This window comes from Balaenoptera musculus, chromosome 2 (genome assembly GCF_009873245.2).
Source record: "Balaenoptera musculus isolate JJ_BM4_2016_0621 chromosome 2, mBalMus1.pri.v3, whole genome shotgun sequence".
NCBI lineage: Eukaryota > Metazoa > Chordata > Mammalia > Artiodactyla > Balaenopteridae > Balaenoptera > Balaenoptera musculus.
This window is the reverse complement of record NC_045786.1, coordinates 24,070,574-24,094,541: the sequence shown is the minus strand read 5'-3', so window position 1 is coordinate 24,094,541 and position 23,968 is coordinate 24,070,574. Positions and strand designations below refer to the sequence as shown.

The following is a 23,968-nucleotide window of genomic DNA, read 5'->3' as shown; positions in this document are numbered from 1 at the left end:
GCTGTTGCGTGGCCTTCTCGTTGTATTCCCGTCTCACTCACATTATCTACCCTGCCAGTCCCCTTTACTTCAAGGTGTTTCTACAGCCCTCTGCTCTCCTAAAACCCCCAGGCTGAAATGATAATTTATGTCCATGGCTTAACTGAATCAGTTCAGGAAGGTTCCCCACAGGCAGGAACAGCTGAATGGTAAAGCAGACATTTGTCATCAGTTGAATTCTATTCACTGAGAACATCACTGTCCCAGGCAAATGTGAGAGAGGAAAAAATGGGCAGGAAGCACTCACTTACCTGCCGCAGTTTGGTTCCCACCATGGAGGCACTGCTGTCAAGCACAAACACCACATTCTTGGGTAAAGGAGGAAGGTCTTTGGGGGCAAAGTAGTGCACAAAATAGCCATTTAGAACCTGGTGGAGGGAAAAGAAAGTAAAAATGGTAGTACCCAGATTAGGTAGGAAAACAAACCAAAATGGACAGTTTATGGGATCTCTAATAAAAGTCAAAGGTAGCATGAAACAGAGTCTAGGGCCAGATTCCATACCCAGAGCAAAAGTATCCATGGTCCTGATTCCTCCAACTAATTGCAAATTAATTAATTTGTTTGTTTGTTTATTTATTTTAACATCTTTATTGGAGTATAATTGCTTTACAATGGTGTGTTAGTTTCTGCTTTATAACAAAGTGAATCAGCTATACATATACATATATCCCCATATCTCCTCCCCCTTGCATCTCCCTCCCACCCTCCCTATCCCACCCCTCTAGGTGGTCACAAAGCACCGAGCTGATCTCCCTGTGCTATGCAGCTGCTTCCCACTAGCTGTCTATTTTACATTTGGTTGTGTATATATGTCCATGCCACTCTCTCACTTCGTCCCAGCTTACCCTTCCCACTCCCTGTGTCCTCAAGTCCATTCTCAACGTCTGCGTCTTTATTCCTGTCCTGTCCCTAGGTTCTTCAGAACCTTTTTTTTTTTTAGATTCCATATATATGTGTTAGCATATGGTATTTGTTTTTCTCTTTCTGACTTACTTCACTCTGTATGACAGACTCTAGGTCCATCCACCTCACTACAAATAACTCAATTTTGTTTCTTGTTATGGCTGAGTAATATTCCATCGTATATATGTGCCACATCTTCTTTATCCATTCATCTGTTGATGGACACTTAGGTTGCTTCTGTGTCCTGGCTATTGCAAATAGAGCAGCAATGAACATTGTGGTACATGACTCTTTTTGAATTATCGTTTTCTCAGGGTGTATGCCCAGTAGTGGGATTGCTGGGTCTTATGGTAGTTCTATTTTTAATTTTTTAAGGAACCTCCATACTGTTCTACATAGTGGCTGTATCAATTTACATTCCCACCAACAGTGCAAGAGGGTTCCCTTTTCTCCACACCCTCTCCAGCATTTGTTGTTTGTAGATTTTTTGATGATGGCCATTCTGACTGTTGTGAGGTGATACCTCACTGTAGTTTTGATTTGCATTTCTCTAATGATTAGTGATGTTGAGCATCCTTTCATGTGTTTGTTGGCAATCTGCATATCTTCTTTGGAGGAATGTCTATTTAGGTCTTCTGTCCATTTTTGGATTGGGTTGTTTGTTTTTTTTGATATTGAGCTGCATGAGCTTATAAATTTTGAAGATGAATCCTTTGTCAGTTGCTTCATTTGCAAATATTTTCTCCCATTCTGAGGGTTGTCTTTTCGTCTTGTTTGTGGTTTCCTTTGCTGTGCAAAAGATTTTAAGTTTCATTAGGTCCCATTTGTTTATTTTTGTTTTTATTTCCATTTCTCCAGGAGGTGGGTCACAAAGGATCTGCTGTGATTTATGTCATAGAGTGCTCTGCCTATGTTTTCCTCTAAGAGTTTTATAGTGTCTGGCCTTATATTTAGGTCTTTAATCCATTTTGTTTATTTTTGTGTATGGTGTTAGGGAGTGTTCTAACTTCATTCTTTTACATGTAGCTGTCCAGTTTTCCCAGCACCACTTATTAAAGAGGCTGTCTTTTCTCTGTTGTATATTCTTGCCTCCTTTATCAAAGATAAGGTGACCATACGTGTGTGGGTTTATCTCTGGGCTTTCTATCCTGTTCCATTGATCTATATTTCTGTTTTTGTGCCAGTATCATACTGTCTTGATTACTCTGGGTTTGTAGTATAGTCTGAAATCAGGAAGCCTGATTCCTCCAGCTCCGTTTTTCTTTCTCAAGATTGCTTTGGCTATTCGGGGTCTTTTGTGTTTCCATACAAATTGTGCAATTTTTGTTCTAGTTCTGTGAAAAATGCCATTGGTAGTTTTATAGGGATTGCACTGAATCTGTAGATTGCTTTGGGTAGTATAGTCATTTTCACAATGTTGATTCTTCCAATCCAAGAACATGGTATACCTCTCCATCTGTATCATCTTTAATTTGTTTCATCAGTGTCTTATAGTTTTCTGCATACAGGTCTTTTGTTTCCCTAGGTAGGTTTATTCCTAGGTATTTTATTCTTTTTGTTGCAATGGTAAATGGGAGTGTTTCCTTAATTTCTCTTTCAGATTTTTCATCATTAGTGTATAGGAATGCAGGAGATTTCTGTGCATTAATTTTGTATCCTGCTACTTTACCAAATTCATTGATTAGCTCTAGTAGTTTTCTGGTAGCATCTTTAGGATTCTCTATGTATACTATCATGCCATCTGTAAACAGTGACAGCTTTACTTCTTCTTTTCCGATTTGGATTCCTTTTATTTCTTTTTCTTCTCTGATTGCTGTGGCTAGAACTTCCAAAACTATGTTGAATAATAGTGGTGAGAGTGGACAACCTTGTCTTGTTCCTGATCTTAGAGGAAATGGTTTCAGTTTTTCACCATAGAGAACGATGGTGGCTGTGGATTTGTCATATATGGCCTTAATTATGTTGAGGTAAGTTCCCTCTATGCCTACTTTCTGGAGGGTTTTTATCATAAATGGGTATTGAATTTTGTCAAAAGCTTTTTCTGCATCTATTGAGATGATCATATGGTTTTTATCCTTCAGTTGGTTAATATGGTGTATCAGATTGATTGATTTGCATATATTGAAGAATCCTTGAATTCCTGGGATAAACCCCACTTGATCATGGTGTATGATCCTTTTAATGTGCTGTTGGAGTCTGTTTGCTAGTATTCTGTTGAGGATTTTTGCATCTATGTTCATCAGTGATATTGGCCTGTAGTTTTCTTTCTTTGTGACATCTTTGACTAATTGCTAATTTAATCTGTATAAAGATAAAGTCATTCCTTAAAAGTATATCGACTACACTGACTAAATCAATTTAAATTATCCATCCCTTCTTGACCCTTGTCACTTGAGAATCCTGCTCCCTTCATTATCTGGTTTTACCTAACCACCTTTCATGTTAAGACATAAAGACCGCTTATATTCTGGATGCACATTAATACATTTTGATATTCCCGCCCTGTCTTTGGAGCAATATAACCTAAGAAAAATGAGCCATTGGCCAGTCTCTCTAAATTAAAATTAAAGACGAACTAAGTTCTAACTTCATCTAAAACACCGCAGGGAAAATTAGATTATAGGTTTCATTTGCCTCCAGATTATTGAAGCAGGAAACAGATAACCCCAGCCTCCAGCAAGGGAACACTGCTGGTCTTCTTGGGGTTAAAACAGATTTCCTAAGAATTGGTAGTTCTCTCTCCCTTAGGTAAGTATTGAAATCCCTAGTTCTGGGTGTAACTAAAAGTATCAAGCAACTAACATGAAACAGCAACAACGAACCCATTACCTGGATGTCCCCAATGCTCTGTTCCCTATTAACATCATATCTAATGATGAAATCTCCCAAAATGCCATTCTGGGCAATCTTGGCTTGTTGGACCACAGTAGGTTTAAAAACGACTTTGGCAAAAGTTTCGTTTTGGTTGATAACAGTAGAAGGAGGTGGCCCAGAATCATCTGTAAGCAAGATGTAAAGATAATTAATAACTGAATATATAAATTTTTTCTGAAAAGAAACAAGATCTATTTTGCATGGACACAAAGGGTTAGGCTTTATTTTAGTGCAGGTTTATATTTCATATGAACTCCCAAAACTTTGTACAGATAACATATCACAATGCACCAGGTATGTTAGCATATATTTCACTTCTATGCCTCCTTTTAAATCTTTTCTTATAAGAATTTTTAAAATATGCAAAAGTAGAACAGTCAAATGAACTCCCATGTACCCATCACCTGACTTTAACAATTATCAACCTTTTACCAATCTTTTGCATCTGTTTTTATGTATCCTCTCACAACGGTTTGCTAGAATTTTAAAACAAATCTGAGCCATCATACTTCATCCATGAATACTTCAGTATATATCTCTAACTACAAGAACACTTTTAGTGTAACCACAAAACCACTGGCACAAGTAACAAAATTAATGCTCAGTGCTTTATTATCAACGTATAGTCAGTTTGTATTTAAATTTTCCTTAGTCTCTAGAACCTATCTTGGAACGGTTGCTTTGTTTGAATCAGGATCATAACAAAGTCCCCACATCACATTTGGTTTATGTTTCTTAAATCTCTTTTAATCCACTAGTGTCCCCCCTCTTCACCTTTTTTCTAATGCTACACATAAGTGTTGTAAAACACTGGTTATTTGTCCTATAGAGTTTCTTACATTCTGTATTTTGTGATTGTTTACTTGTCCTGTCTTTTAACTTGCTCTTCTGCAGCCCTGGTCCCCAACTTTGGATTGAATGTAGCATCTGGGGGAGTAGAAAACATACCAATCACCGGGCCAAGAGCTCATTTAATTGGTCTGGGACACAGCCGAGGCATCAGGATGTTTAAATTCCCCGTGGGAGTCTAATGCTTAGTTAAGGTTGAGAATCACAGCTCAGTCCCCTGTAGTTCCTGTGTTCTGGTGGGTAGAGCTAGAGACAGGCTAGCTTTCAGCTTCAGTGTCATGGACAAGAACACTTCTTGGTGATGCTGAGACATCAGAAAGTACACAATATCTAGTTGTCTACTTTTGGTTGCAGTAAGATTGATGGTGGGTTCTGATCACCCATGATAAAGTTCCTCCTCAGTCTTTCCCTTAATAGTTTTGTCAATCACTGATGATGTCTGCCTGTTCACTATTTCATTAGAGTCGCAGAAGGCTGCTTTCTAATTCTATCATTCCTTCCATATGGAATTCTTCAGTAAGGAACACTTTTCCTCCATCAATCATTTGGTCGCCCTAACATACTGTTTGTCCAGAAAACTTATGACTCTTTAAAGAAAACATTTCCCAAAGCTTTCCCCAGCATGAAACTTAGGATATAAATTAGAATTCCAGAAAGAGGATAAATGGATTTTATGTGATTTAAGAAAAATTAGTGATGACAAAGAGCCTCTCGTTTTCCTCCTAACCTTCATTTCCTTTAGTAGGACACACTACAGAGAATTATTTCGTGGACTACCCACCTTTGTAAATCCATACAACACCATGTCTATATACCGAACAACAGAAATCCAAATTTTTGAGATCTGCATGCATCATGAAGAATATGAAAATAAAATGAGGAATTCGTAAACATCAGTATGTGGACTTTTTATCCAGATACTGAATCAAAGCCCGGATTAAAACTGCTGCACAGCATCTGATTCTCTTTTTAAATCTATTCAAGTTGATACCATGGAGTAAGCTGACCAGCAATTTTCCATCCCTAATTAGCAAAATAAAAAAGGAAATGAGGCATAATTTGCCCATGGTAATTTGTGTTTAAGAATAAACTTCTTTCTGCTAAGGGCTTATTAGACAAAAGTCAAAGGAAGCTTAGACATTTCCTTCAACAGAACTGACAATTACTTTTTAGAGACCATTTAGGTGTAACCTTAATAGGAACCACCGGGCAGAACTGACTCTTGTATTATTTGTACTTATCAAGGGCAGGGATTTCAGGAGTGACCAGAGAGCTAGCAAACAGAAAGTCTGTTCTTACAGAAAGTCAGTTGTATGCAAGAGAACATACTTCCAACAGATCTGCTCATCTGAAGAAGGAGCTGTGAAAATCTCGAGGGCATGCTGACAAGTGCCAGCCTGTGTTCCCTGGAGTCAATCTTTCATTGTCATTACTGGTAAAGCCCCAAGAGTGAGAGGTATGATAATACATTAGCTAAGAACTCAGGATCACAAGTGAGTCAGAAGGACCTGCATTTGATACTGGGTCTGCCTCTCATCATCTCTGAGGCTCTGGGCAGGTTATTGAGCCCTGGTTATCTCATCTATAAAATGGATGAATGGTCTACCAAACACACTATTGAAATGGTTGTGATGTGATGTACCTAGCACCATTCTGATTCATGGTGGGCAGTCACGCTAGCTAACATTATCATCAACCATAAAGGGGTACAAAAAATAGAAGAGCCAGTGAATTCTAAAACAACACAACGTGTCAACCTTGGGATACTTCTTGCAAGGAAGAGGAAAGAACTACTGCTATTCGCAACACGGTTGAATCAGAGAGTCATTTTGAGTGAAAACACACGATACAAAAGAAAGTATTCACTGTGTTTCCATTTACACAAAGCTCAAGAGCAGGCATAACTCACTCATGGCAATTGAAGGAGCCTAGCAGTTCCCTTGGGGGGTGAATACTGACTGGTAAAGAGGATAAGGGGACCTTTTGGGGTGCTGAAAATACTCTACGTCTTGACCTGAAAGTAACTGGTTTGGTATAAACATAGGTAAAAATTCATTAAATTGCACACATAAGATGTATACACTTTATTCTGGGCATAGCCCAATTTTTAAAAAAAATTAAACTCATTGAAAGCTGTATAGTCCAATAGATTGAACAAACAATCCCTGGGATGGAACACAGTATTATCTGCCAAATGAACCTCTATTTTAGAGTAAGTCTGTTTGTGTAGGCATTTATATGGGGATTAGGTATATTCACTGTAGTTCCGGCTGGCCGAATGAGGACCAGGGGCAGAGTTACAAGGAAGCACTTTCGTGCAGCATCTCTAAGCTCTAAGAAAGATGTCCTGTTGGCAGAAGCAGCTTTCACAACTCATCTCGCTAGAAGTGTTCCAGCAAACCCTGGATGGGTTCATCCCCTGCAGGGGTGGTGCAGACCAGCTCTACCACGTAGTTTCGGACCAGCACCATCAGCATCACCTGGGAACTTGCTAGAAACACAAATTCTTGGGTTCATCCCAGAAACTCTGAGTCAGAAACCCTGGAGGTGGGACCCAGGAATCTGTATTTTCACAATCCTGCCAGGTGATTCTGGTTCCTGCACAAAGACAGTGGTCATGTGCCTTTGATATATGTAACTGGGCACCACTAGATTCTCTCTAACCTTAAAATTCTACATGAATGAGATTTGACTCTCTTTACACTGTCAGGACATACCTACTATTTCAAGTTGCAAGTCTCTCTCATTGAAATGGTCTTTACAATTACCCTGAATTAATACCATTCATGGTTGAATGAAAGTACTGAGGATTAAAAAGTATAATTTCTCTCTTCATAATTCATTTGACTAGGCTCTTTGATATAAGCCATGAGAAAGGATACTGTATTATTATTTTTGTTTCCTACTGACCTCGGATGTTTGCTAGTGCATGATGAAAATTCATGAGATTCCTCTAAATAGGCTTATTTTATGTGCCCAATGAGTGGGGTGATTCCCAGTTGGGTTATTCACCAAGAAGCCCGGTTCCTGAGGTTGACCTCTACCCACTAAGTACAAGACAGTCAATGTGACCCAAGGAATTTTCCACTACCTATCAAAAAAAAAAAAAAAAGGTCTGCTGGGAAAAATTCCAGAGTAGTATCTCCAGAAAATAAAATCCTCTTCTTATTAAAGAAGGAAAAAATCTTAGTAAAAAATTTATTAGAGAACGAAAAAAATCAATGAGATTAGTATAGGCTGCCCACAGTTACTGACCAAAATCTCAAAGCAGAATAGTACTATTTAGCTTTTCCTGACTGTGAATTGGGGCTCACCCTGGTGACCGCCACAAAATCGTAAGCACAATGAGCTAATTTATTAGCAGGGCCCTCAGCAATCACGGGATGTGTCCTAAACATAATGAAGAGTGCAAGGCAACAGGTTGGGAGCAGACCAAGAGTGAGAATCTGACCTACTTTTCTAATGAGAAACCACATGTTTTTTCCTCCTATTGGTTTGCCCTCCTTCATGCCCACTTGGTCAGGGGTAGCAGTGAACTTCGGTGATTGCTCTGAATTGAAGGAAACTATGTCTTCTCATGTCATCCCCCTGTTTTAATCCAAGCATCAGTGGTCTGTGCAAGATGACCTTCGGGGGCACAAGACTACCTCTAAGAGCATCCTTGAGAAGATTCACCGACTGCTCTTTTCCCACCCACCGTTCCCTGCTTCTCAGGTCACCAGCATCCCCACGATGTCCTCTTCCTGTCTAAAGCCCCATATTTTCGAACAAGAAGATACGTGTTATTTTAGAACCCACATAATACCGAAGGAAGTGGGCTCTAGAGTTTGGGAGACTCAAAACGATAGACTTAATATCTCTGAGCCTCAGTTCCACATCTTTTAAATCCACATCATAGAATCACAGTCAGAATTAAGTGACATCATATATAAAAGCAAGTGAGGATGGTGTCCGGCACATGATAGATGCTCAATACATAATAGCCCCCAGCCTCTCCCCGTTCAGAAGTACCTTCTTATTCTTTTTGTCTAGGATGAAAGGCAACTCATGAGGGAAAAAAAACTCTTTGGTAACACACAGTTTACATTTTCCCATAACAGGTTTCTCTACACCACTAAGAGCTTAGTAAAAACAAATAATCATTATTTGGAGGAAAAAAGGTACATCATAATGAACATTCTTAACAAGGAATTCAAGAATGTTGATACAGAGAACAATCTTTATAAAGAATAATGGAATTAGTAGCTTCCCAAGAGCTCCCTGAAATTATATACAGAATTTGGCATGAAAGTGTACATGTAGGGACTTCCCTGGTGGCGCAGCGGTTAAGACTCCGTGCTCCCAATGCAGGGGGCCCAGGTTCAATCCCTAGTCAGGGAACTAGATCTCACATGCGTGCCACAACTAAGAGTTTGCATGCCACAACTAAGGAGCCCACCTGTCGCAACTAAGACCCGGCACAACCAAATAAATAAATAAAATAAATATTTTTTTCAAAAAAGAAAGTGTACATGTATATTTTTTTCTGGAGAGATGTCCGTAGCTTTCACCAGATTCTCCAAGGAGCCCCCATAAGGTTAAGAACCATGCATACAAGTGCCATTAAATATTCCTATTTTTCCCATTGATTCTATCTTGTAATGATAAGGCACGTCATCTATTTTGCATAAAGCATGAAGAGAACAGGGATGTTATTCACAAATAAACATTCTCCTCCTAGACAACCACCTGTGGGAAAAGGGAAGCTGACTGCGATGTACAGTGTCTAAAGGCGAAAAGATTTAGGATCAAAGAACCACAGTCAAGGTCATCAGCTGAAAGCTACACTTCTTTGGGTCAACTGATGGGGGATTTCCTGGCCTCTGTTTCCTGTGGGCCTTGGGTTGGCCAACTGTCAGAGAAAAGCAGCCAACACCTGGTGATTTTACAAAAGGATTTCCAAACAAACACTGTCTACTCATTTCCCCTTGGAAAAGAGGCTAAACTGTCTATACTTGTTTATGTAACCTTCTCACCTGGGCTCCAGTGGGGAGATTTCTTCAATAAAGGGCAAGTCAAAAACATGTGAATAATTGGCCAACTACCCTTCAATGGTCACGATAAAGACAACATTCAAGCAAACTGGCAGAGTATTAAAAGAAAAAGTGATGGGGATGTAATTATGGCATGGCGACTATGGTTAATAATACTGTGTTGCATATTTAAGAGGTGCTAAGGGAGTTGATCTTAAAAGTTCTCATCACAAGGAAAAAAATTCTGTAACCACGTATGGTGAGGGATGTCTGCTAGGTTTATTGTGGTCATCATTTTGCATTATATACAAATAAATCATTTTGTTGTACACCTGAAACTAATATAATGTATGTCAACTGTACCTATATTGGATAGGTCTCAGGGGAAAAAAAAAGTGGTAAAGTTGAGGCAATGAAGACGGAAAAGAATTTAAATACCATCGTAAGTCCCCTATTATATGCAGTTTTCTTATTGGAAGGGGGCTTTCTCCTCTATATTGATAGTTGGTATTTTAAATCCTTTTGGAAAATAGCATCATATAGATATGACAACATATAGTATAGAATGATAATGCAAATTTACAGCTGAAGGAGTTCAAATTCAACTCCATCACTGTATAGGTAAGCGGTGTTTACCCAGATTTCTTAGCAAATTAGCTTACTACTTCACTACTTACTCAAAGCTCTTTCTTTCCCCAAAATGATACACTACTGAGTCTCAGTTTTCCCTGTTTGATTGACTTGCCCAGAGAAACTATGCATGAAAACAAGTACAGCTACCTCATACATTCTAAATGCAGATAACCCCTAAAAACATGAATTACCCCTTCCTGATACCATTTTGTGTCCATTGAAGACCTCCAACATTAGCTGCTCTAAGTGCTTGAAACTGGACCAAATGAAGGCCCAGCAAAAGCAGTGCTAGGGCAGCAAAGGAATATAAGACTAAGAGATTTCTGGTAAATTTCTCCTCTACGTTGTCCTCTGGCACTCAGGCAGAACACGGTCCAATCACTGAGAAAACCTGGGTGGCATTTTATAGATGCAACCTTACAGAGGGTGTCCTTATACTACTATTCAAAACTGCCAATTCTTCTTACCCATTAGGATGGTTACTACCAAAAAAACCACAAAAAACAAACAAAAAAAAGAAACAAAAAAAACCCCACCAGAAAATAGCAAATGTTGTCAAGGATGTGGAAAAACTGGAACCCTTGTGCACTGTTGGTGGGAAAATAAAATGGTATAACGCTGTGGAAAATGGTATGGTGGTTCCTCAAAAAATTAAAAGTAGAACCGCCATATGATCCAGAACTGAAAGCAGGATCTCAAAGACCCTACACGCCATGTTCATAGCAATACTATTCACAATAGCCAAGAAGTGGAAGCAACCCAAGTGTCCTTCTGCAGATAAATGGATGAACAAAATGTGGTCTACATGTACAATGGAATACCAGTCAGCCATAAAAAGGAAGGAAACCCTGTTGTGTGCCACAGTACGGAGGAACCCTGAAGACATGATGCTAAGTAAAATAAGCCAGTCACGAAAAGACAAATACTGTATGAGTCTACTTATACGAGGTCCCTAGAGTTGTTAAACTCATAGAGACAGAAAGTAGAATGGTGGTTGCCAAGGCCTGGGGCAGTGGGAGAAGGGAGAGTTGTTAAATGGATATAGAGGTGCAGTTTGGGAAGATGAAGACATTCTGGAGATTTTGAATAAACTCAACACTACTGAACTGTACACTTCAGAACGACTATGATGGTCAATTTAATGTTATATGCTTTTTACCACAATTTAAAACTTTTGTTAATTTTTAAATGAACTTATTTACAAAACAGAAATAGACTCACAGACATAGAAAACAAACTTATGGTTACCAAAGGGGAAAGGCTGGGAGGGATAAATTAGGAGCAGGATGTTCACCAGTACCAAGTGAAAGAGAGAAGGCTACCCTCCCTGGTGTCTCTGAGCCATCCTGCTCAGAGCCAGCGCCGACCCAACTATAGCCAATGTCCAAACAGAAAAGTAACATGGGTCCTCCTATCAGCATTAAAAACAAAACAAAAAAAAACAAATCCAACTACGGAGCCAAATGATTCATACCTCAATAATTTCTGCACTGAACAATGCTGGAAACCCTCACATAACAACCAGATTGCTTCCTGGCAAATGTACAGAGGCCGAGAGGGGCCATGCCCTTCCAGCTGCAGACTGGAGACTGGATCCAGGGGAAAGACACACAGCAGTGGGGAACCGGAGCTGGGGGTGAACCATTAGTCACAATGCAGCCTTTAATAGGGCAGAGCACCAGATTTAGCAAATAAAAAGACAGGATGTCCGGTTACATTTGAATTTCAGATAAACCACGAATGATTTTTTTAGGATAAGTATGTCTCAGATACTGCACAGGATATACTGTTCATCTGAAATTCAACTGTAACAGAGCATCCTGTCTTTTATCCGGCAATTCTAGAAAAGGGAGGGATCTAGATTCTTGTAACCAGTCTTCTGGAACCAAATTCTGTCTCCTAATCCCTCCTTCACAACAGAAAAAGAGCTACACCCAAGAGCTGACAAAATTGACCAACTTAAACCAGGAACGTATTGAAAATCCAATAGCATCTTCATGCCGACAGTTATTTATTCCTAAATTCTTTTAACAAATATTTATTGAGCACCCATTCTATGCCAGGCACCACACTACGTGCCTTGATTACAATCCTGAGAGCCTTCACAGCAAAAGGCAGAGTCATGAGGTTAACAGACCAAGCAAAGAAAAAGAGAAATAAGATTTGTAAACAGATTCAACCGACCCCTCATTGGGCATCTACGGATATGCAGGACACAGGCTAGTCTGCAGTCAAAAGTGACTTGATCCTGCAGGATGTGTGGCTGGTTTTTAGTTTATCCTCAAAGACCCCTGCAGTGTCAACAACCTCATCTGTCAACATAAAAGGTAATGAAAGTGTATTTTGAGTGTTTCTCTTCTTCCTAATGAAGCTTCCTTGGTTCTCCGGATTATCTTATGGGAAGCTTACCAGGAGTGATACAATTAAAAAGCAAGCTGTAAGCTGAGTTCCTGAGCAGGTAAAGGATGCAGACATAACTCCTGGAGAGCACAGCAAACATGGCTTCCAGAGCACCTGGGGGAAGTGGGATTCTAACAACCTAAAATGTAATTTTTTTCCAAAAAAAAAAAAAGATACAAATGAACTCATATACTAAACAGAAACAGACCCCCAGACATGGAAAACAAACTTATGGTTACCAAAGGAGAAAGGTGGGGTAGGGAGAGGGATAAATTAGGAGGTTGGGATTAACATATACACACTACTATACATAAAGTAGACAATCAACAAGGACCTACTGTATAGCACAGGGAACTCTACTCAATATTTTGTAATAACCTATAAGGGAAAAGCATGAAAATATATATGTATGTATAACTAAGTCACTCTGCTGTACACCTGAAACTAACACAATATTGTAAATTAACTATATTTCATTTTTTTAAAAAAATGGTTAAAAAAATACATAAAATTAATTCATCTTTTTTTAAAAAAGCTGCTTCTGTAGGTCAAGATCCTGACATAGTTAACGTCCCCAAATTCTTCTGGAAAGTCCAAAGTAAAAGTTCCTAACTTTTACCAACCATCAGAATCACCTGGGGTGCTTTTAAAAATGCAGCTGTCTGCAAATAGAGACAGAAGGTAGATTGGTGGTTGCCTGGGGCTGAGGTGGGAACAGGGAGTGACTGCAAGTAGGCACAAATGCCTTTTCGGGGTGATAGGAATGTTCTAAACTTGGATTGTGCTGACGGCTGCGTAACTCTGCAAATGTACTAAAAACCACTGAATTATAGACTTAAAATGAGAAAATTTTATGCTATGCAAACTAAGCTTCAACAAAAACTGCTTTTTCAAAAAGCAAAGAATATAAACGATAAACAATGAAAGTCATAGAACCATTATCTGTTTAGAGGTAGAAAAAATTTTCAACATTGTTCTTTAGCTTTACCAATAAATAAGCATGTTAAAAAGCGCTCATAAAAAATTTCAGTTTCTCATAGAAATTCAAATAATATCAAACCCCAAAAATACAGCTACCCAGGCCTCACCCGGATAAATTCTAATTCACGTGTTTGAGGTAGGACTCAGTCATCTGGATTTTTTTTTTAACCTCTCCGGGGACTGTAGGGTATAGCCAGGTTTGAGCATCACTGATGTAAAGCAAAAGGGGATAAAAGAGGCAAGGTACCTTATTTCTTATTTTGTTTATCTCATTTTATTTTACTCCTAGCCATCAGGGGTCTGATCATAAATGAAAGTTTTATGCCCCCCTCCAGTTTTTTAAATCATGGAAAGGGCAGTAATTTTGGTGCCATAGGGCCATAAGAAGTTTGAGATTTTAACCTAGAGAGTGAAATAACCAGCTTTAAACCAATCACATAGATGGAATATCTATCCTGGTATATGACTTGAGAAGATCACACATCCAGGGATGTTCCAGGAAAGTCTTAATTTCAAATACTCTGTTCCATTGAGCCCACAAATCATAAAAATATTTTAGAGGAGAGTTACTGGAGGAAAAGGGAGCAGGGTGATGGATGAGAGAAGGAGTCTGGTCTTGTACCGAATACCAATTTGTATCCTTTTAGAGTTTGAACCACGCACGTGAGTTAACTATTTTAATAATCCAGAAAGTATAATGCTTTGGCTTCCAAAGTACATCTCACCGAATTGGCTTTCACATTGAGAAAAAGCCCATTCATTTACGATTCAATAGCCGTGGGTCCAATCCCCATACATCGGACAAGTAAACTGAGGCAAAGGTAGGTTCCACTGCTTTTAGCCTTTCTCTTTCTTTTTACGTAACTAGGGAGAGACTCGGAATTGGAACTCACACCCTCAGTATTTTACAAAAGCTCCCGGAGAGGGTTGTTCTAGAGGCTGAAGGAGATAATCTTGTGTGCAAGGGCCGAGTCTAGCAGCTATAGCACATAGTCATCTTTATCTAGAATTGCTTCCGTAAAGATGTCAATGGGGTTTCCCTGGTGGCGCAGTGGTTGAGAATCTGCCTGCTAATGCAGGGGACACGGGTTCGAGCCCTGGTCTGGGAAGATCCCACATGCCGCGGAGCAACTAGGCCCGTGCGCCACAATTACTGAGCCTGCGCATCGGAGCCTGTGCTCCGCAACAAGAGAGGCCGCGATAGTGAGAGGCCCGTGCACTGTGATGAAGAGTGGCCTCCGCTCGCCGCAACTAGAGAAAGCCCTCACACAGAAACAAAGACCCAACACAGCCAAATATAAATAAATAAATTAATTAATTAATTAACAAACATACTATTAAAAAAAAAAAAGTCAATGGGTCCAGCGGTCAGAGATTTGCTTAGAGAACATCCAGAGGTCTGACCTCTTAAGGACAGCCAGATCTATCAGAGGCATGTGCTGGCTCCGGCCCACATTCACACTATCACCGTCCACGTCCTGGTCTAAGCGCTACTCTAGCTGCATCTCTATCCTGGATGCTTTCTGGAAACACGCAATAGCGTCCAGACAAAATCACAACATCCTATGCCTCTGGCTCCTGGGGCTGCCGTTTTGCAGGAAGAGGAACAGCTGAGCTCTGGATGGGAATGAGGAGCAAAAAGGGCCCCGGTCCACTGCACCTGGCTTGGGTAATGGCCTGTGAGACCTCTTGCTCTGGAAGGCAAAATATCTACTCTGGTGCAAAGAGCCAGGAAAACAATTTTCTTAAAAATAAACAGATTCCCAAGAGATCAATGGTCTGGAAAAATTCCTCTGAGATTCCCACAGGCCCTGCAGAGAAGCAGTAAGCAACTTTACAACTAACCAACAGGATTCAGACCTGTCCCCTCCAAGCATAACCCACACACCACAACACGGACACCTCTGAAGAGTCACGGTGGTTCTGAACCTGGCAAGACACACGTCCATTTCATTCCTGCAACAGGACGACCATACTTCCCACGTGGGAAAATTTCCCACTGAATTGTGATTAGGGAGAAATGAAATTTTAAAATGTTCTTTGTTATTAGATTAGGTGTGTATTTTTCTTTTTCCTTTCTTTTTCTTTTTTTTCCTTCCTTTTCTTCTCTACTTTGCAGACACCTAATTAGCTATCTACTCTTTAAAAGGCATCGTGTTTAATACTGTAAGGAGACAAAGGTTAATCAGACAAAGACCTGCTTCAAAATCACTTATGATCTAATAGGGGAGATAAGATTTGCAGAGAAAAAAAAGTAAATAGAAGGGGATAATAATAATTATGATGATTAAGCTCTTACTCGGCACCACATGTACACAAATGCTTCCCAATGACCCTAAGAGACAGTTACTGTCCCTGTTTACAGATGTGTAAGCTGAGTCTCACATGGCCCAGGTCAGCTTTTTTCAAGGACATAGTTCATAACTGATTGAAAATCCACTAACCATACACACAGTGACCTAGATGACCTAAGAATGGTGTCATGTATCTCATGCCATTTCTGAATGTCAGGTCCCTTGATGATATCTGTAACTTTTTGACGAGATCTGGATGGACTGCCAGCCCACTGTCTGGAGTCAACTTATAACAGACCTGAATCCACACTCCAGTCTTTGAGGGTGAACGACTTCTCACGTCCAGAGTCACTCACTGAACTGCGTGCTGGGGGCAGAACGCGTATGTTCCATACTGTTTACTCTCCCACATACCAGCTCTGGCTCTTGACTGCTTTTGCATCATGTAAGATAACGACATTCTGTTATTCCTCGTGTCCAGTTACTTCTCTCCTCTCCTTCCAACCTCATCCCTAAATATTCTTGTACAAGAAGCCTTCTTGGGAGACTCTGGACCCTCCTTGCAGTCACAGGGGTTGAATTCAGATTCTGCACATTCCATGATCACTTAGCACTCAGCACTTCCCTGACCTCAGTGTCACAGATATCTGAAATCTTGTCATTCTAACCCCGGTGAATTTTGGGGCACGTCTATCTTATCACCAATTTGACATAAAGCCTTACTGATATATTTAGGATAAGGTACAATGCAAGTGAATATTTAATATAAACTATTAGTGGAAATTAATATAGTGGTTAAAATTAGATTAGACTGATTTTTTCATTATCATTTCAACAGAGTGCTATTTAAAAAATTAAAATTTGAGAAAAAAGCTAATTGAGCAATCTTACTAATGAAGAAAAATGTCTGCGTCTTAAGTCAAACTGGCAGTACATATTTTTCATTATTTAAATTTAGAAAGATATAGCACATTATTTAGATGTTTACGTTAATGTCAAAAGTTTGTTTTAAAAACAGAGTATTGAAAAATAAAACAAAATAATAAAGAAAAGTATTAGAAAATGACCACATACTCCCTTACCCCTAGTATAAAATGATTATTTTATATAACTTCCTGGTCTTCTGTCAGCTTCACAGTTAACATATTTAACATTAAAGTGTATGTACAACTGTGTCTCTTTTTTCTCTATCACGTGCTGAATTGTTTTGGTAACCCTATTTTACTAATCACGTCTGTGTGGTTGAATACTTAGGATGAAGGAATGTTTTTGCTACTACAAATATTATCAAACGGGTTTGTACACGTAACAGTACCTATATTTTAGACGTCTCACCAAGGTTAGATTCCCAGAAGTGATACGACAGTGTCAAATGATTTGAACATTTAAATCTCCTGATAGGGCTTCCCTGGTGGCACAGTGGTTGAGAGTCTGCCTGCCAATGCAGGGGACACGGGTTCGAGCCCTGGTCTGGGAAGATCCCACATGCTGTGGAGCAACTGGGCCCGTGAGCCACAACTACTGAGCCTAAGCGTCTGGAGCCCGTGCTCCGCAACGAGAGGCCGCGACAGTGAGAGGCCCGCGCACCGCGATGAAGAGTGGCCCCCGCTCGCCGCAACTGGAGAAAGCCCTCGCACAGAAACGAAGACCCAACACAGCCAAAAAAAAAAAAAAAAAACTCCTGATAGAGCTTGGCTTAAAAAAAAAATGTACAGGGCACTGTCTTTGTTTTGCTGCTGTCCTTCAGATTCTCCCTCCTCTTGGGGCCCGTGCTGCAGGGGTGCCATCTGGTTTAATGCCAGTGCCCAGCTTGGAGTCAGCACAGGACACCTGAGTGCATCCGGCCAGCACCACTCACCTTGCCCCCGCCCGCTGCCCTGGCGACGGCTGTTCTGGAGCCCCAGCACCTCCAGCGCTGCGATGCCCGAACTCTCCAGAACAGTCACCTCCACCGTCAGCCGCCCCGCCAGCTGCTGGGGCCGTACGCTGACCACGTGCTCATACTTCCCCAGCCGCCGCTGCAGGAGCTCCTCGTAACTCAGGAGGAAGGCAGCCTTGTCCTTGCTGGGAAGCACCACGGAGGCTCTGAAGGTCTCCGTCCCCTTCTCCCTGGAAGGAAGAGAAAAGGGAACAGGGGATCGGAGAAAGCCATGTTCCCTCGAGTCCCCCAGGGCCCCGGCCAAACTCTCTCAGCGAGAGGCCTTAGCGTGGACCACAATGTTTCCCCATCATCAAGCCACCAGCCACTGCAGCTGCCCCCATGATGCATCCTGAGGGGATTCAGGACAGAGAAAACCAGGAGACTGGCCCTAGATAGTTAAGATGCGTATCTAAGGAATAATTTCAATGAGCCCAGACTCTTGCATCTTCCTATACACAGAAGCACTGAATTCATCAACTCGAGATGTCTGTTGTTTTTCAGTGTGTGTGATTAGCAGTAATCTTTTGACGTGTGACTACCTTTTTTTTTTCAGCAAAAACTCCTCTATATCCTGGCATCTGTTTGGAACAGTCCCTCAGAGCTGAGAAGCTGTCTCCCAGGCTATAGTCTTCAGTAATGCCTCCAATAGAACATAACTCTTGATTTTTAGGTCGTGCATATTTTTTCAGTTGACATTAGAAAGAAAAACTAGAATTTAGTTTTGGGAGGAGTAGCAAAGGCCTGCACTAGGGGAAGGTCACACAGGTTCAAGGAATTCTGAAGAGCAGAGAATTCAAAGACTACTGAACTCTCCGACCTCTCCGTGTGTCAGACCCGAGGGAGCAAAGGGGAGGGGGATTGACACAGGTGACCTCCAGGAAAAACAGATTCCTGCTGTGATCCAACTAAACGGAACTGTGGCTTGCCTGATTCTGAACAATTTATGAAGTGTAAGAAAAGATAATCCTCATAAAGCCCACACCTTTTCCTCTAGATACTAAGATCGTTTTTCTTCAAAGGGAACAGATGACTTTTTTTCAAATGGGCTGGTAGAGAGGGAAATTGATTCTCAGTATACTAGGTGGTTCTCTAGTTAATGTTATTTACGGAGTCATTAAAAGTGAATTGATTTATTGGTTTTCAGTGTTTAGATTCAGTTTACAGACAAAGAATACAAATACCATGACAGATCAGAATTTTAACGGTGATAACTCTGATGATGCAAAAGTAAATGATTAAGTAGGAAGAGATGAGTGCTGGAAACGGAAATGAAAAGGTAGGATGACATGAAGGAGTCAGAATATTATCACTGAAGATAATAGGGCTCGTCTAAGATGGTATAACTCTGCTTAAATTAACTGAAGAAGAAAAAGATAATAATACAAAAAACTGGAATGCAGAGAGAAAGTGGGAGTATTGTAAATATGCTAAATCCTCTTTCTTCACAGCACAGAATCAACAGATAATACCTGATTTTTATCATGAAATTTTTAAAAAGCAAAACTATCATAATATTTAGAGTGAGGGAGGTAACTACCAGAAAACTACAGAAATATCAGAAGTGGATGTTTCTAGAAAGTGAGAACTGGGGAATGGGAGTGATAAAACATTCCTTTTCATCATAAACCCTTAGCTACTGTACTGTTAACCAGGTATATATATGTATTTTTTAAAAAAGATTTTTTTTTTGATGTGGACCATTTTCAAAGTCTTTATTGAATTTGTTACAATATTGCTTCTGTTTTATGCTTTGGTGTTTCGGCCGCGAGGCATGTGGGATCTTAGCTCCCTGACCAGGGATCGAACCCGCATCCCCTGCACTGGAAGGTGAAGTCTCAACAGCTGGACTGCCAGGGAAGTCCCTAACCAGGTATATTTAATTATTTATTATGATGATAAAAAATAAAAAGATAAATCTTTGAAGAAAAGGGTGAGAACAAGATGGGTAGGCAGGGTAGAAAATTTGACACTTGGCTGAAGTGGACTTTTAATTCCTTAATTCAATGGTACTTACCCACTGTCTTCTGTGGTTTTATTCCTTTTCTCTTTTACCTTATCACCATTTTTCTTTTCCTTCTCTGTAATTTCTCCCTGATACACCTTGTCTCCAATAAGCCTGAAACACAAGACAGCTGCGTTGCCAGCTTGCCATCCAAGACAAACTCAAACATGGATCTCATAACAATGACAACCCTGGAAAATATTTTTATTTGCCTCTTGGGTGTGTGTGCAGAAAGAATGCATTCCAGCCCAGGGCACTCCCCTTGCATCACTCATCTCGTTACAGGGCAATTTTCAACAGGTCCAAATGGGAAGATCCAAGCCACGGGGCCTCTGATTCTCCAGGAGTAAATCAGAAGACCTGCTCAAACTTCCAAGAAGATTCACCAACTTGAACCTTGCCCAGACCTAAAATTAAACCCATACACCTATTTTGCATCTCTTTACCTCTTAGTTCAGGAGAAAAGAAGAAAGATATTCTATCTAGTACATCAAAGGTTTCATGGTGTCTCGTCCTTCAGATCTCAACTTCAACACTGACTCCTCTGAGCCACCTCCCCAACTAAACAAGCCCCCTCAATCCTACTCGCCATCTTTACAGCATTCGCTACTGTCTGAAGTTATCTCATTTATTCATCTGTTTGCTTATTTATTGTTTCTCCCCAGTGGAGTTTCTGGAGCAGAGCAACATTGTCTTTTTCACAGAAGTAGACCAATCACCTTGAAGCACGCCTGGCCCAGGGTGGGTACCCATTTGTTGGAGGGAAAGAAAGAGGAAATGAAGGTGGGGGGAGGAAAGGAGGGAGGAAAGAAGAGAGTAATGGGATAAAAGAAGAGGTAATAAAAAGGAGGAAGGGGGAGAGGGAGAGATAGAAGGAAGAAGGGAGAGGAAGTGGGGGGAGGGAATCAACCTTCTTTCCCACGAACTGTCCGCTGGACTGAGAATTTATAAATTCTCACGGCCAAAGACTGTGTCCTCACAGCATCTCAGGCTCCCCCTGACCCTCCCGCATAGAAATCTTCAACCCAGGGTCTCTGACCAGGGTGTCACCTACATAGTGAAGTTAGTGATGAAAGCTGCAGCTGGAATCTGCATCTGAAACGTGATTTCCTGGTCCTCAGATCCTCTGTTCAGCATCCTGCAGACAACCGTAGTGAAGGCATAACGGGAAATGATGGTGGACTTCACCGAGAATTCTGTCATCAAGGGTTTGGTTTTCTGTTGGAATCAAAACACACAGTATACTGTGCACCTGGAACTCTCACAACATTGTAAATCGACCATACTTCAATAAAAATTTTAAAAAACAGTATTTTCAATGGCGCATGAAAGCATGATTCAACCATTTGGGGGTAGGTGTGGTTTTTTTTTTTCCGTAAGAGAAATCATCTTCAATTTGGGAGCCCTTGACTTGTGATTGTTTTCTTCTTTCTTTGTCTTGTCCTGATTTTCCGGATTTTCCCCTCAATTGTAAAACAGTCATGGTTGAACAACCAGTACATGACAGAGAAACAAATTATTTAGCCCAGCTTTAAGAAATGAACACAGTAGGGAGGGATAAATTAGGAGGCTGGGATTAACATATACACACTACTATATATAAAATAGATAATCAACAAGAACCTACTGTATATATAGCACAGGGAACTCTACTCAATACTCTGTTATAATCTATATGGGAAAAGAATCTGAAAAAGAATAGATATATGTATATGTATAACTGAATCACTTTGCTGTACACCTGAAACTAACACAACATTGTAAATCAACTACACTTCAATATAAAATTTTTTTAAAAACTGTAAGAAAAAAAAAAGAAATGGACACAGTTAAGATTTCCAATTTAACAGAGAATATACTCTACTTAAAGAATTTAATAAAATATTGGAATTTTAGAAGTACGTGAAGTATATAACACTTTTCTGTTATAAATGTTTAGATCACATTTCTAGACTCACTGAATTGACCACAACATCAGATTACACCTAAAGAAATTCTCGTATTTCCAAATTAATTTCAATATCCACTTAGAGAAACTATACTCTGGGGCTTTTCCATTCAGATGACAATCACATTATTGTAAAATAAGAATCAATACTGAGCTCAGGAAAGTATTTGGGGAATTAGAACCCAGAAATAGGAAAGTCTGTGCTAATTAAATTTATCCCCAAAACTTCTGATAAGGGCAGTAGCTAGACAGTGCGAATGTAAAAGCTGGTTAAACTATTCACTGTTCTCTGTGCATCTATAGTACATGCGTTTGCTTCTACCTCATGGTATTATAACTCCTGCTAAGTGTCCTCTTCACCGCATGAGCCAGGCCAGAGTGTGGGCAGTGGTGGCGGCAGAGTTCCACCAGACTGTTCATCTGGTGGCTGAACTCGAAGCAGAAAAAAATCTAAACGCATCTGAAAGATTTTCCCCTAGAAAGAAAACAAGTTCTCCAATTCGGTCTGAGAAGGAGTTATTTCAAAACCATGGTTCTCGAGATGTGGTCTTTGGACCAGCAGCGCCAGCATCACCTGGGAACTTAGCAGAAATGCAGAACCTCAGACCCCATGCACCACACCTACAGAGCGAGCATCTCAGGGGGTGGGGCTAGAAGCCTATGTTTCAACAAGCCCTCCAGGGGATTCTGAGGGTTGAGAAGCACTCTTTTAAACTAATATAACTAGGTGACACTTCATGTATTTCTGCTAGAATTTTATATCTATAAATTGAGAGGGCTTGAGTAAATCACCTAAATTATGTCTTCTTCTGAGATCCAAGAATCTATGTCAAAGCCAAAAGTAAGGAATAAAACTTTGGGTTTTAGGAAATTATTCCTGAAATCAGAAATAATCAATGATTATATATTTTATATATATATGATTTTATATATTTTACATATAAAATATATAATCATATATATGATATATAAAATATATCATATATATTTTATATATTTTTATATATAAAATATATAATCATATATATGATCATATTTTTTATTTTTTAAAAAATTCTTTTTTTAAAAAATAAATTTATTTATTTATTTTATTTTTGGGTCTTCGTGGCTGCACGCAGGCTTTCTTTAGTTGCAGCGAGCGGGGGCTACTCTTTGTTGCGGTGCGAGGGCTTCTCATTGCGGTGGCTTCTCTTGTTGCGGAGCACGGGCTCTAGGCGCACGGGTTTCAGTAGTTGTGGCATGCGGGCTCAGTAGTTGTGGCTCGCAGGCTCTAGAGCGCAGGCTCAATAGCTGTGGCGCACAGGCTTAGTTGCTCCGTGGCATGTGGGATCTTCCCAGACCAGGGCTCGAACCCGTGACCCCTGCATTGGCAGGTGGATTCCTAACCACTGCACCACCAGGGAAGCCCTCTTTTTTTAAAATTGGGGCATAGTTGCTTTACAATGCCATACAGAGGAAGTCAGAAAGAGAAAAACAAATATTGTATATTAATGCATATATGTGGAATCTAGAAAAATGGTACAGATGAACCTATCTGCAGGGCAGGAATAGAGACACAGACGTAGAGAACGGATGTGTGGACACGGCGGGGGGAAGGGGAGGGTGGTATGAATTGGGAGATTGGGACTGACATATATACACTACCATGTGTAAAACAGAGAGCTAGTGGGAACCTGCTGTATAGCCCAAGGAGCTCAGCTCGGTGCTCTGTGGTGACTGAGATGGGTGGGATGGAGCAGGGAGGGTGGGAGGGAGACCCAAGAGGAAAGGGATATATGTATGTATATAGCTGACTCACTTCGTTGTACAGCAGAAACTAACACAACATTGTAAAGCAGTGATGACAAAACATTCTTTATGAACATCTAGTCTCTTTAGGACAAAATCCGCTGCTTTAGCCACCGAGTTTGGAGAAGATTTTCATACAGCAACAGAAACTGGACACCTTCCTCGTACACCTTTAGACATTTAGACCTGGACCTTTAGACCTGGACACCTTTAAACATTTGAGTTTACAACCCTACTTTAGTGTGAGTTGCCCTTGAGCTGGATTTAGTCATTTTGTTAATTATTTCGAACTCTATGCTCTTTCTGATCTCTACGTGCTTTAT

General features: G+C 40.3%; 1 protein-coding gene across 1 annotated transcript in view; it reads right to left on the bottom strand.

Annotated features, from left to right (window-relative positions):
• ITIH5 (inter-alpha-trypsin inhibitor heavy chain 5) overlaps positions 1-23,968 on the bottom strand; it is a 75,996-nt gene that overhangs the window by 34,415 nt on the left and 17,613 nt on the right. The window contains exons 3-7 of the mRNA XM_036844097.1: positions 20,964-21,127; positions 19,922-20,023; positions 17,845-18,095; positions 3,773-3,942; positions 291-407 (exon numbers count right to left, since the gene is read on the bottom strand). Of these exons, the coding sequence (XP_036699992.1) occupies positions 291-407; positions 3,773-3,942; positions 17,845-18,095; positions 19,922-20,023; positions 20,964-21,127 (804 nt within the window). The remainder of the gene's footprint in view (positions 1-290; positions 408-3,772; positions 3,943-17,844; positions 18,096-19,921; positions 20,024-20,963; positions 21,128-23,968) is intronic.